Here is a 12,292-nt window from a genome sequence, read left to right as displayed (position 1 = left end):
CATTTACTTTTGTTTTGCATCAAAAACACCGTGATAATTGGCAACAACTGCAGTCCTTATCCCGTTGATTTTCACAAAGTTTCCCACTCCATCCCACGAAAAATACCCCTAGGTCAGGGTTCAGCATTCCTTGCTGTGTTTTAGAGATAGGAATTGCGTTACGAAAGGAGGGGAGGGGGTCCAAAATCCGAAATTGAGGCCTTCTAGCCTCTTTAATAGATTAAAAATAATCAAATCAATCAATTTCAATTTTTAATTTTGCTCTAGACAGTGATCAGCCAACACCATGTTCTACAGCTGAGAGTTGATTTTAAATTTATTATTTACTGATTTTCATTTTTTTTGCCAGAAGGGGAGTGATAGAGCTGTTGAAAACTCTCGGTTGAAAACTGAAAGTGAACATTTGTTACGCATCGGTTGTTATCGCTGCCTCCGCCACAACACAACCGATTCGGTTTGCATTTGTTCATAAGAACATTCAAGATGTAATATGCTAAGAAATATTGAGAACTAGTTGAAAATACTATAAGTTATTTAGATTGTCAACCTTTCTGTCACTTTTTTGAAATTTGAAAAAGTTACCATAAAGCATTGAATGTACCTAACATGCTAAATGAATGGTATTGGATTCAATAAAATCCAGAAAGTGTTTCATTCAATCATTTTGTTGGCGTAGTTTGTCAAACCAGAAAACATGCCACATTCTTATAAAATACCTTTAACGATCATAACAATTTTCTGCTGCGACCGGATTTCAATTATATTCATAACAATCGAATGAGAAACTCTCTAAGATGTGTTTGATATGTTATAGATTACAGTTCCTTAGTCCGTAAATGGAGTGATTTGATGAAAATCGGAAACATTCCCGTTTTTGCCCGAAAAGCAAATGCACCAGAACATTTGAACACGAAGAGGAAATATTGCAATTTAATTTAAATTCCGCACGACAGCAACATGAAAACAGAGCACTTGTGATTTTTATTACACCGTCTCGCTCCTGCCAGCGAGCAGTAGGTCTTGATAAGTGTTAGAGAAAAAAATTAAAAAATTATAATGGGTTGTATCTACACGACCACAGTTTTCGACGTAGAACTACGGAAATATATTATTCAATCCACTTGTTTATCACTTCGGATATTATTTTAGAATGCTTCGAAATTTTTGTAATATCTTTTTGGCTATTCAATTTTTTATTACTTCAGTAGACTCGAAAGAGTCGAGTAGAGTCGAAAGCTATCAGCACTTCTCGTTTAATTGGTTCAATTCGCATCAGATTTTCTCCTTCCCACTCAGATATCGATCACAAACTATGAACCCTTTTGCTCCTATATTTCGCTTGAGATGTGATCGAACCCCACAACAAGCAACAGTAAGGCTACCCTGCTGGAATTTGAAACATACTTCCATGCAATATCTAAAATTTATCTAAATAAATGCAGTCTATATCTTTATTCCAAAACTCTGGATACTCTTCCATGCACATGCACTAGCACAAAAAATTCTCGTATGCTACTCTTCTTTGTCTTATCACATCTTGATACAGAGCAGAGCTCTTTGTATCGAGCTGTGTGTGTATGTGTGTGAAATGAGCATTAGGCATGAATGATATCCGCTCGTTGTGTTATGCTGGCTCACTCGCATCTGTGTTTTCATTCTATTCTATTTTTGGTTTCCGCCTCTAGCCCTGATAAGGGCCCTTGTGGAAAGAAACTCTATTCCATACTCCTCCTTCACCCGACAAGAAAACAGTCCTCTCCCGCTCGATGCTCTGCGGTAACCAGGTTGCTTCGATGACCACCAAACGAGAAGTGGTGTGGCTTCAAATCGCGGATGGCTTATTATAACGAATAACGAATCTTAGAGAATTTCCAATTCCATTGGTGTGCAAAGTATCAGAATTTGTTCGCTGTGAAAATAGTTTTTAACGTTAACTTTATTTCACAAAAACGTGACCTGTTTTCTGATTTGGCACCCTTCCTGAAAGACGTAGTGTAATATGACTACTAGACCACCCGCGCGATAATAAACAAAATTCTAAATTGTTCAATGCCCCTAAGGCAATAAATCCCCCACGAAGACGCCGAGCAACGCAAGCATAAGTATTATTCGACTACAAGCCTCTTTACTGGGCCAAGGGTCTGTTTATTATTTATGGTTGCGTAACTCGATGCGAACCAAGCGTGATTGTACATTTGCTTTCTTTCCGCTTTGCCGCTAGCCTCGGCAAGGCCACGAATAGTAAACACATGTGCAAGAACCCCGCTGGGTGCCGGTCTTCCTTGTTATTAATTCTGGCATACGGAAGAGATGTTCCGCACATGGTTTTCTTTAGAGTGCGTCTGACCACGCCTAGAAATTATTATATGTAAAATAGCTAGGTACATAGAAAATAAGACAATTGAATAAAACCAAACGTGCGGCACTTGGGCCACACAGTCAAGAAAGCTACACCAAACGTAGCATTTAATTATCTCCATCCGAAAGACTGATGCAGTGACTTGTTTACAGTAGTTCTACGTCAAAAAACACTTAGGAGGATCGATAGTGTGTTGTGAATGATGAATTGTGATGGAATAATACAAAGCGTCGATTTTTATACCGTCTGGGGAGAATGTTTGTCTATTTTTGCATCATACGCACACATAAACGTTGTCGAAGCTAGGTTGGAGTTGTTATTCTGTTATAATAAACAAAACGCAAAACTATGAATTAATGATGGTGATGGAAAAAAAATAACCGTTTGTGACCGAGAGTCTGCCCACTAGGATTGGGCGATTTTTATAAAAACATCGATCTTGACGAATCGTTTTTCTGAATGGTATAGTGATCGATTCACTGATTAAATCAGTACCACAGAATCGATCTTTGAAAAATTGAAAACTTTTTTCCTGTTTATCTATTTATTATATTTATTATGAAAGAGTGTCGTCTTTCCTTCAAACAGAGAATTATAATTTCATATTTCTATTCAAACATCAAAAGCATTTTGTAAATCTTTAAAGTCCAGAAAAAAAATTTGTGCCGTAATAGAATCATTAAATTAAATAAATAAATAAATTGAGAAGCATTATTGAAAATTTAACAACTGTTATTTGCCTAGAATTCCGCTCACGACGATCCCATATAAGCCATTTAGCCATTTAGTCGAAACGAATTCGTCCGCTCGAACCTTTCGGGCAGATATAAGGAATCAAATTGCGGCATATGACCAGCTTGTATATTGTTCGCTAGCAAGAGCGATCGAGAATGTACTATAAAAAATATTTCGGAACAAATTTAAAGGTTTTTTACTCTAGTTTTCGATGGATCTATTTGGATAGCACTGGACAAATGAGACAGCTTCCTATTTTCGTCAATTAATACTTTAATACGAACTGGGGAATCGAAATGTTTAGTTATCAAACATATCATTGGGAAATTCTGTTTCAATTATATCATCCGATGGGAATTTGGGAAAAAAATTTTGTTTTCAATGTAAGAAAATTTCTGGGTTCCCGGGAGCGGCTAAGGTGTCATTCATTTAATGCCTATGGAAGGTTTCAATGAATACTATTTCAATCTATTTTCCGTTGAATACATCTCAACAAAGGTCATGAGAAATTAAATTATACAAACTAAACCTTGCCCCCATCTTTCCGTAAGCTAAACCAGATAGATGCACCGGGAGGACAATGATCCGCCATTGAGTCTGTCCGACAAGGAAAAACAAAAACAATATCGTCACGTTAGACTGATCGTCTTTCATTCTCTGGGTCAAAAAACGTGTAAACGCTGATTGAGCCGAAACTCAAGCAAACCCACACAAACGGGTAGCGATAGCAGAGAGATAGGCCCATAGGTATACAGTATTAACATCACATCATCTCGCATCGTTCGGTACTCACTTTGCATTCAGCTGCCGCTGCAGCTGCAATTTGTTCTCAATCTGTTCGATCGGAAACTGGGGCACTTCGTATGGGGCCGAGATTTCGTTGGGCAGTCCTTTGGCGAGATTCTCCTGCGACAAGCTGAGAGTGGCAACCAAGCCGACACCTCTTCCTGTACCCGCGCCGGCTACATTGTGAATGCCGGGGGATTCGTTACCGGGTGCTGCAATGGGAACAAAATAACTACGATTAGCATGCGATCGCCTTCACACACTCGTCACGGTTTCGAGCGTGAGATCAAACATAAACCGACACGTCACCATTGTCTCTAGCAAAACTATCATTTTCCATCAACTTCAGCTTTTCCACGACTTGCTGATCACTGAGCACCTGAAGAACCGATCGAGAGTCTTGTTTGTTGAAATTCATTTCCTTGGTTTTAACAACTGTTGCCATTATGATTGAACGAAACTATCGCTGCGAATACCTCATTGATCGAACACTGAGCCACAACTGCTAGGCACAATCCCCAGGCTCGGGACGAAGGCAAGACGGCATCCGATTACGAGGTGCCTTCGACCTTCGAAATTATAAGTCATCGACGCCGTTCTTTTCCCATGCCACAGAGTGTTGGGAGTTTGTTGGAAAAAAAAAAGTTGTTCGACCAACATTATTTATGGACAAAAATCGATGTTTTGGTTTAATAGGTTTCCGAGAGAATGTTGTTTAAAGAAAAGTTTAAAATTGAGGTAACGTGCCGATGTCGGATTATCAGCTGTTTACATGTTCATATTTTGTTGCTTTCTCCCGCTTACTTGTCTACCAGCTTTGCTGGATGGATTTCTAGCGGGTATGATTGGAACCAAATGTAATCGCTCGACAGATACCGGTATTGGGTCTTCTTGCCGAGCCGGTTGGGAGCGTCGGTAGAAGTTTTTGTCTTAGATTATACACTGATTTTGGTGCACCACACATGCAGAACTGTCTGTGTATATTGTTTCTAGAGATAGTGATAATAAGTGGCAAGCGTTATCGGAGCATTAGAAGCAAATCTTCTTATCTCTTTTGAAACGATGCTGGCTTAGAGCGGATTCAAAGAACGGAAAATAGAATAATGTTTTCGGCAAAAATGAACGTTCTATACATGTTGCCGCCTTCAAAGATTTCTTTACAATATCTTTATTAGACATAGTTACAATGATCCAAATTAGGTCAAATTTTACTCGAGTTACTACCATGAGAAATTATTCCACGTCCAACTCCTCCTGTGACCTTGTATTTGATCTTGATTGAATTGATTCTACTTTCGAACTCAAGGAAGGTTCGTGACAAAATAATCGATATAGACCCAAGAACATAACATGAACGAGAGATTGGATACTCGAGACATTAATTTGTAGGTCTTTGAATTCTCTTGAAAGTACCCAATTGACTAAAGATTTATCAAGAAAACACGATCTCAACATGGTAACGTTGTAATCTGAGCTGGGGAAGGCCTTTATTATTGGAGGGAGGGGAGCGATTTAGAAACGGGTCATTTAATCGATACACAATAATAAAAAAAAATATTCCGAAAAATGAAGAAACAAATTGAATCGGCATCGATTTCAACGTCCATGTTTAGTCAAAGCATGTTATGACGTAGCACGGTAGCACCTACAGCAATTGAATGAACAGAACACATACAGCATACGCGCAGTGCTCTGAAGATGGTGTTCAAGCCCCGCTGATAAGGCAGCAAATTGATAGAGCCATCAGATGACAACAGTGCTGCGAAATGATCTATTCGCATCGGTAGACTGTCCATTTCACCCCACCAGTAAAATTACTCCAACAGAATCACACACAAATAAATTCGCTTTGTGGTACATAACCAACATCGTTTAGATTTTAACCTACATCAAAGAATGTAACCTGCTGTCAACATCGTTATGATAATTATTCGTACATTTAACAATAATCAAAAAAGCCGAATATTGAAAAGAACACTTTATTCCTAACATCCGGAAAAAAATCACGAAAATTCATTATTTTTCGTCCTTCCAGAAAGGGACCCGCCCTTAAGCAAAAAATAAAATAAAAGGGTATTGATATAACATGATGTGATGTTGTTTCAATTTTGCGAAAATCAAAGAAAATTATTGGTTATTGGTACGAACAGAAGCAACTACTCATGATGGATGTTTTTTTTACTCAATTTAAAGATGAAATATAATACGGGGAAAAAATTTCAATTGAAAATTATTGGATTTTGGCGCCCCAAAGGGCCAGCGCCCCCGGCTTTTGAAATGACGCCGCTTTTAAGGCTTAATATTGAAGTTGCATTTACACTTTTGAGCAGTGTAAATAATAAGATTCTTCCAATATATACGCGTCATTCATCTATTGGTAGCATAAACACATATTATTATTAGTTGAAAACGAGTCAGAGGTGGTAATTGAATTTCGAATCCATGATTTATGTTCCAAAAGTAATGATATATGAAACGATCAGAAAAGACTGAGAGGGGTTTGATATACTTGTGTTTGGATTTCTTCATGCGCTAGGCTGCCGTTCTACGCAGAGTTGTCCCATGTTACTTTTTCACAATTTTCATGTTTCTTCATAAAACTATGTTTTTATGCCTAATCTTCCAGAACACCACAAAACAACCTATTGTTTGTTCCAAGCTATCCAAAAAATAACATCAAGCTCAATTGTCCCATGTTGATATTCTAGGCATAACTGTCCCTCTATGTATTATTTGTAAATTCATAATAAATGAATCGGATCAAGTACAAGAATTTCATGTCCCGCTTCCAGCAGGACTAATGCACTCATTTCTGGTTTCGAAGAAAAAAATTCTAATAATACCACTTCGTTCGTTTTTGCTGATAAATTTGCCAGGAAGTTCTTGATTTGTCAGGGGATTTGCAGCTGTCGACAGAAAACCAAGATTCTCGTCTCAAACATGACAATAGACTCGGAAATGTATGGGAGAACAGTAGCGTAGTGTGCGGGAGTCAACCCGGCATTTGCCGGGGGGCTGGCCCTTTGGGGCGCCGAAATCCAATAATTTTCAATTGAAATTTTTTCCCCGTATTATATTTCATCTTTCAATTGAGTAAAAAACATTCATCATGAGTAGTTGCTTCTGTCCGTATCAATAACCAATAACCTCTCTTTGATTTTCGCAAAATTGAAACAACATCACATCACATTATATTTTTTTTGCTTAAGGGCGGGCCCCTTTCTGGAAGGTCGAAAAATAATGAATTTTCGTGATTTTTTTCCGGATGTTAGGAATAAAGTGAAATATTCGGGTTTTTTGATTATTGTTTAATGTACGAATAATGATCATAATGCTGTCGACAGCTGGATGTTGTCTGAAAATCGGTACCTTGGTATCGTTTCTGAAGTAACCGGGTGTCGCAGAACGAATTCCAATAAATATTTTGAAACTTTAGTACAATACTTAAAGCGTCACATGGGGTTTTTTTTAATTCGAAAAAATGTCAAAACTGTGGCCAGTTTTGTTAAAAATTAGTTATTTTTCATGAAAAATCGGTGTTTGAAAGCTCACAAAAAACTCTAAAAAATGGAATATCCGAAAACGGCTATGCAACGCTTCAGATAATCCATTTTCACACGATGAAAACAAATTTCAGTTGAATTGGTCGAGTAAATCCTGAGGCGTCGATACACCCAGCTGAAAAAACATGGTTTCCAGAAAAAAAAACGCGTTCAAAACAATACGTACAGCAATACTATATCCCTTGAGGTGACCTCATCTTTTTGGCTATATCTTTCCAACGAAATCAAATATCGAAAAATCATTTCAGTACAACATTTCTGAGGAAATAAGCTTCCAAAAAATGCAAAAAATCGTTTGTTTTTCAACCTTTCAGACCGGATTCCCCCTTAAGATGTATTATTAAAGCACTTACTGTGTATACAGTTGGAACAGCGTGGAGAAGCTATAGCACAGGAGTGGCCAAAACGTAGACCGCAAAATTTATGATAATATTCTAAATTTTATCAACAACCATTGTATCCATCAGCAAATACTGTGTGCTAAAATATTAACATCCGATGATGTGAGGAATTGTGCACTCAAAATAGTCAATATAGTTAGATAAAATAGTTAACTACGTATAAAAAGCAGTTTGCAGAAACGCAAATTCAGGGCAAGAGAATTGTGGATCAAATATCGGAGAATTGTTATTACACCCCGAGGTGGCAAGCTTTTTTTTATGAATTATTGGCAACTGCCAATAAATCATATCCTCAATAAGTGGGTGCATGATCTCGTTTTTCATTATGTTTCATCATAGCGAATCAAAATGAATTAAATTTGAAACATCGAGGAAAAAACTGAAAACACTCTTAAAAGCACAATTTAGAAGACGATATTTGAAGCAATTCGACAATATTGCGACTAAATCAGCAGATTAAAACACATGAATACGATCGTTATGCAGATTAAATTTCTTTGTTTCGAAATTAGTTCGACAGAAGATTTGAAGATATTTCAAAAATGATATAATTCATAATCTAATTCATGTCATTTCCATTCAATAATGGAATCTACATAGAAGAAATGTCGATGAAATTAAAAAGTATTGATTGGAAATGAAATCTTCAATTTTCATGGCGATATATTTTTAAAATCAAGAGAGAGCTCTTGATTTCAAAAGTATTTCAATTTCAAATGTATGTTTACTGTACTTATAGGAAATTTACTTTGTGAGGAAATATGTTGTTGGCAACTTTTTTCGGATGTACTTATACCCGAAAACAATATTTTCTACTATGAATACAATCGAAACAAAATATCGCTCTCCTTTGACAGAATACTATTCGGCAGCCTGTTCGCGAATAAATTTGAGTGCATTTGAACAAAAGTATGAAAAACATGTCTAAAATATACAACCTAATGTTTCCTGCGCTTCATCAGATACAACACAAACATTCAGGATAAAATGTGTTTAAAATAAAATTGTTCGCAATGAAGATAGAAACATAAAAAATAAAAAAGCCTATTGTTATTATAACTAACTAAATTTTGAGAATGGATCTATTGGACCAGGATCATGGATAAGATGTTGAAACAGAGGAACTTATATCAGAGGTGGAAGTGTTTAAGACACAGATGAACGACCAATTCTCTGACCTGAACTCTTCGATGCCTTTAGACATCTTGAACATTATTCTCAGATGTTCTCACGCTGCATTTTATCCTAACATCGAGACGGTGCTACGAATGTTTCCGATAATATTCTAAATTTTATCAACTACCATTGTATCCATCAGCAAATACTGTGTGCTAAAATATTAACATCCGATGATGTGAGGAATTGTGCACTCAAAATAGTCAATATAGTTAGATAAAATAGTTAACTACGTATAAAAAGCAGTTTGCAGAAACGCAAATTCAGGGCAAGAGAATTGTGGGTAAAATATCGGAGAATTGTTATTACACCCCGAGGTGCCAAGCTTTTTTTTAAAAGAATTATTGGCAACTGCCAATAAATCATATCCTCAATAAGTGGGTGCATGATCTCGTTTTTCATTATGTCATCATAGCGAATCAAAATGCACAATTTAGAAGACGATATTTGAAGCAATTCGACAATATTGCGACTAAATCAGCAGATTAAAACACATGAATACGATCGTTATGCAGATTAAATTTCTTTGTTTCGAAATTAGTTCGACAGAAGATTTGAAGATATTTCAAAAATGATATAATTCATAATCTAATTCATGCCATTTCCATTCAATAATGGAATCTACATAGAAGAAATGTCGATGAAATTAAAAAGTATTGATTGGAAATGAAATCTTCAATTTTCATGGCGATATATTTTTAAAATCAAGAGAGAGCTCTTGATTTCAAAAGTATTTCAATTTCAAATGTATATTTACTGTACTTATGGGAAATTTACTTTGTGAGGAAATATGTTGTTGGCAACTTTTTTCGGATGTACTTATACCCGAAAACAATATTTTCTACTATGAATACAATCGAAACAAAATATCGCTCTCCTTTGACAGAATACTATTCGGCAGCCTGTTCGCGAATAAATTTGAGTGCATTTGAACAAAAGTATGAAAAACATGTCTAAAATATACAACCTAATGTTTCCTGCGCTTCATCAGATACAACACAAACATTCAGGATAAAATGCGTTTAAAATAAAATTGTTCGCAATAAAGATAGAAACATAAAAAATAAAAAAGCCTATTGTTATTATAACTAACTAAATTTTGAGAATGGATCTATTGGACCAGGATCATGGATAAGATGTTGAAACAGAGGAACTTATATCAGAGGTGGAAGTGTTTAAGACACAGATGAATGACCAATTCTCTGACCTGAACTCTTCGATGCCTTTAGACATCTTGAACATTATTCTCAGATGTTCTCACGCTGCATTTTATCCTAACATCGAGACGGTGCTACGAATTTTTCCGACGCTTCCAGTTACAGTGGCACCTTGCGAACGCAGTTTCAGCAAGCTTAAATAGATTGAAAATTATCTGCGTTCTGAAGTAAGCCAAGGCTGACGTAATGACTGGGCAATTTATTGGAAAGAATCGCTACAGAATCGCTGAGACTTTGATTTTGATGCAATTTTGAACCGTTTTGCTTCAGCTAAAGCACGCGAGGCAAAGATTTGGCTAGAGAATAAGCGAAGCTGGTAATGATATTTCTAGCCTTCCAAATACAAATAAACTGCTCAAAGTGAGCATTGGTATAAGTGAGCAATTTTCCTCGTATTAATACAAAATATCACAATCTCAAAACTATTGAAAAAATCGAAAAAAGAGGTAATTTATGGGGCGACAATTTCATCGTTTGCTGGAGGCGCTGTGTACCCTCACTACGCCACTGTGGGAGAGAGTACCTGCAGAAACGGCCGGTGAAGTTTTGGAGTTATTTCCTGATTCGGGAGCTGATGTGCACATTGCTATTCCAAGGGAAATTCGACGGAATCAGATGATTTTCTCTCACTAGTACAACTATCCAAAACACACAACAATGAGGTCAAGCCCTATTACCGATTTGAGCACATTGAACCAATCGAATGGCATCCTCAATGTCTCAATGAGATCCCAATACAATTGAGAATTTGTGGGCCATTTTGGACTGCAACGTGATTAACACTCCTATACTCGCCTGAAAAATCGTAATTTGTGTAGTCTGGACTGCGCGCGTCTCTGTGATATTGCCATTGTGTATTTATTCAAAGAAAAAAAATATAATTGAGTGAAAAAACTCCAGAATTTTTTTTTTCTTTAGCTTCATTCAGTTTTAATAGTCATTTCATTCAACCACCTCATTGATGCTTGGCCTGTCAGACCTATGCGCGAGTATAGGAAGGTTAAGAATAGTGTCACAAATAATGCTCTTAAGAAGATCTGAAAACAAACCAATCCACATCATCTTCACAATATTGCTGAAGAAAATTGATCATTTACAATCTTGAGCGAAAAAAAAGGTTATATCTATGATATAATCGCCAAGTTGACGTAAAACCGCAAATCCACTTGATTTGATAAGCTTCAGGTACTCAGTTTCGATTTTGACATGCGTTTTGAATACATATTGTTGAATCAATCGACGTTATAGAAAAGAATGGTTATCAACATTTTGCCTAATCATTCAATGATATGCGTAGAAGTTCAGTGAGCTGAAGATATGAAGGTATATCTTCAATGCCGTCTTGAATAACCGAGCCAAAGCTTTATGTTCGTACCCGTATTTGTAGCCGGTATTAGGAAAACACGAAAATACATTACCCCGGCTTGCATGAACCAATATTTTCAATTTCAACTTCTTTTACTATAGAGGCTTTAACCTTGAAAGTTCATTCTTCTTTAGTTTCTGTAATACCAATTTTCCCAAGCTCCTTGGTTTTGGAGTCTGTGTTGGGGAAACCGTATTCCGTTCTTACTCTAGTTGCTCATCTTAATTGGTAGCTTCGTGGAATATGATGAAACGAAACCATGCAGATATAATTTAATAAGCGTATATATATATCTTTAAAAATGTAGCCGAATTGATAGCGTATATAACTAAGCGAATTCAATCCAAGACTTAGGGTTAGTAATTGACCATATTTGAATGTTTTTATATAATAACTACGTTTACGCAACAATCATCAAATGATGGAGATCCAGTTTCGCTCCGTCCACATATTTTCTGCTGTTTGTAACATGATATGTTGGATTATTTGTGTTGATTATAACAAAACAATGGAAGTCTCGCATCATCTATTCCGCTGCACTGATCAGCGGAATGAAAGAAATACTGTTACGTCGTAAAGGTAATAGTGTGCAATTCATTATACGCATCGAGAAGATAAGGCAGCCGAAAATGCTCAAATAAAATGAAAGGATAAAAAAATCTATAAAAATGATATTTTCGTTTTTTCTC

The 12,292-nt window shown here is 36.5% G+C and overlaps 1 protein-coding gene across 10 annotated transcripts in view; it reads right to left on the bottom strand.

Annotated features, from left to right (window-relative positions):
• The window catches only part of LOC129773765 (AMP deaminase 2), a 72,420-nt gene that overhangs the window by 16,272 nt on the left and 43,856 nt on the right, over positions 1-12,292 (bottom strand). For 8 of the 10 annotated variants that reach the window (XM_055777454.1, XM_055777436.1, XM_055777441.1 and 5 more), the window contains one exon: positions 3,888-4,092. Coding sequence is in view for 8 of the 10 variants with exons in the window: in XM_055777436.1 (XP_055633411.1) it covers positions 3,888-4,092 (205 nt within the window). In the remaining 2 variants the exon portion in view is untranslated. Of the gene's footprint in view, positions 1-3,887; positions 4,093-4,189; positions 4,388-12,292 lie in introns of those variants that run through there. The other 2 variants (XM_055777416.1, XM_055777412.1) reach the window with 2 other exon arrangements.

The sequence above is a fragment of the Toxorhynchites rutilus genome, chromosome 1, assembly GCF_029784135.1.
Source record: "Toxorhynchites rutilus septentrionalis strain SRP chromosome 1, ASM2978413v1, whole genome shotgun sequence".
Taxonomy (NCBI): domain Eukaryota; kingdom Metazoa; phylum Arthropoda; class Insecta; order Diptera; family Culicidae; genus Toxorhynchites; species Toxorhynchites rutilus.
This window is presented reverse-complemented; position numbering and strand designations above follow the sequence as displayed.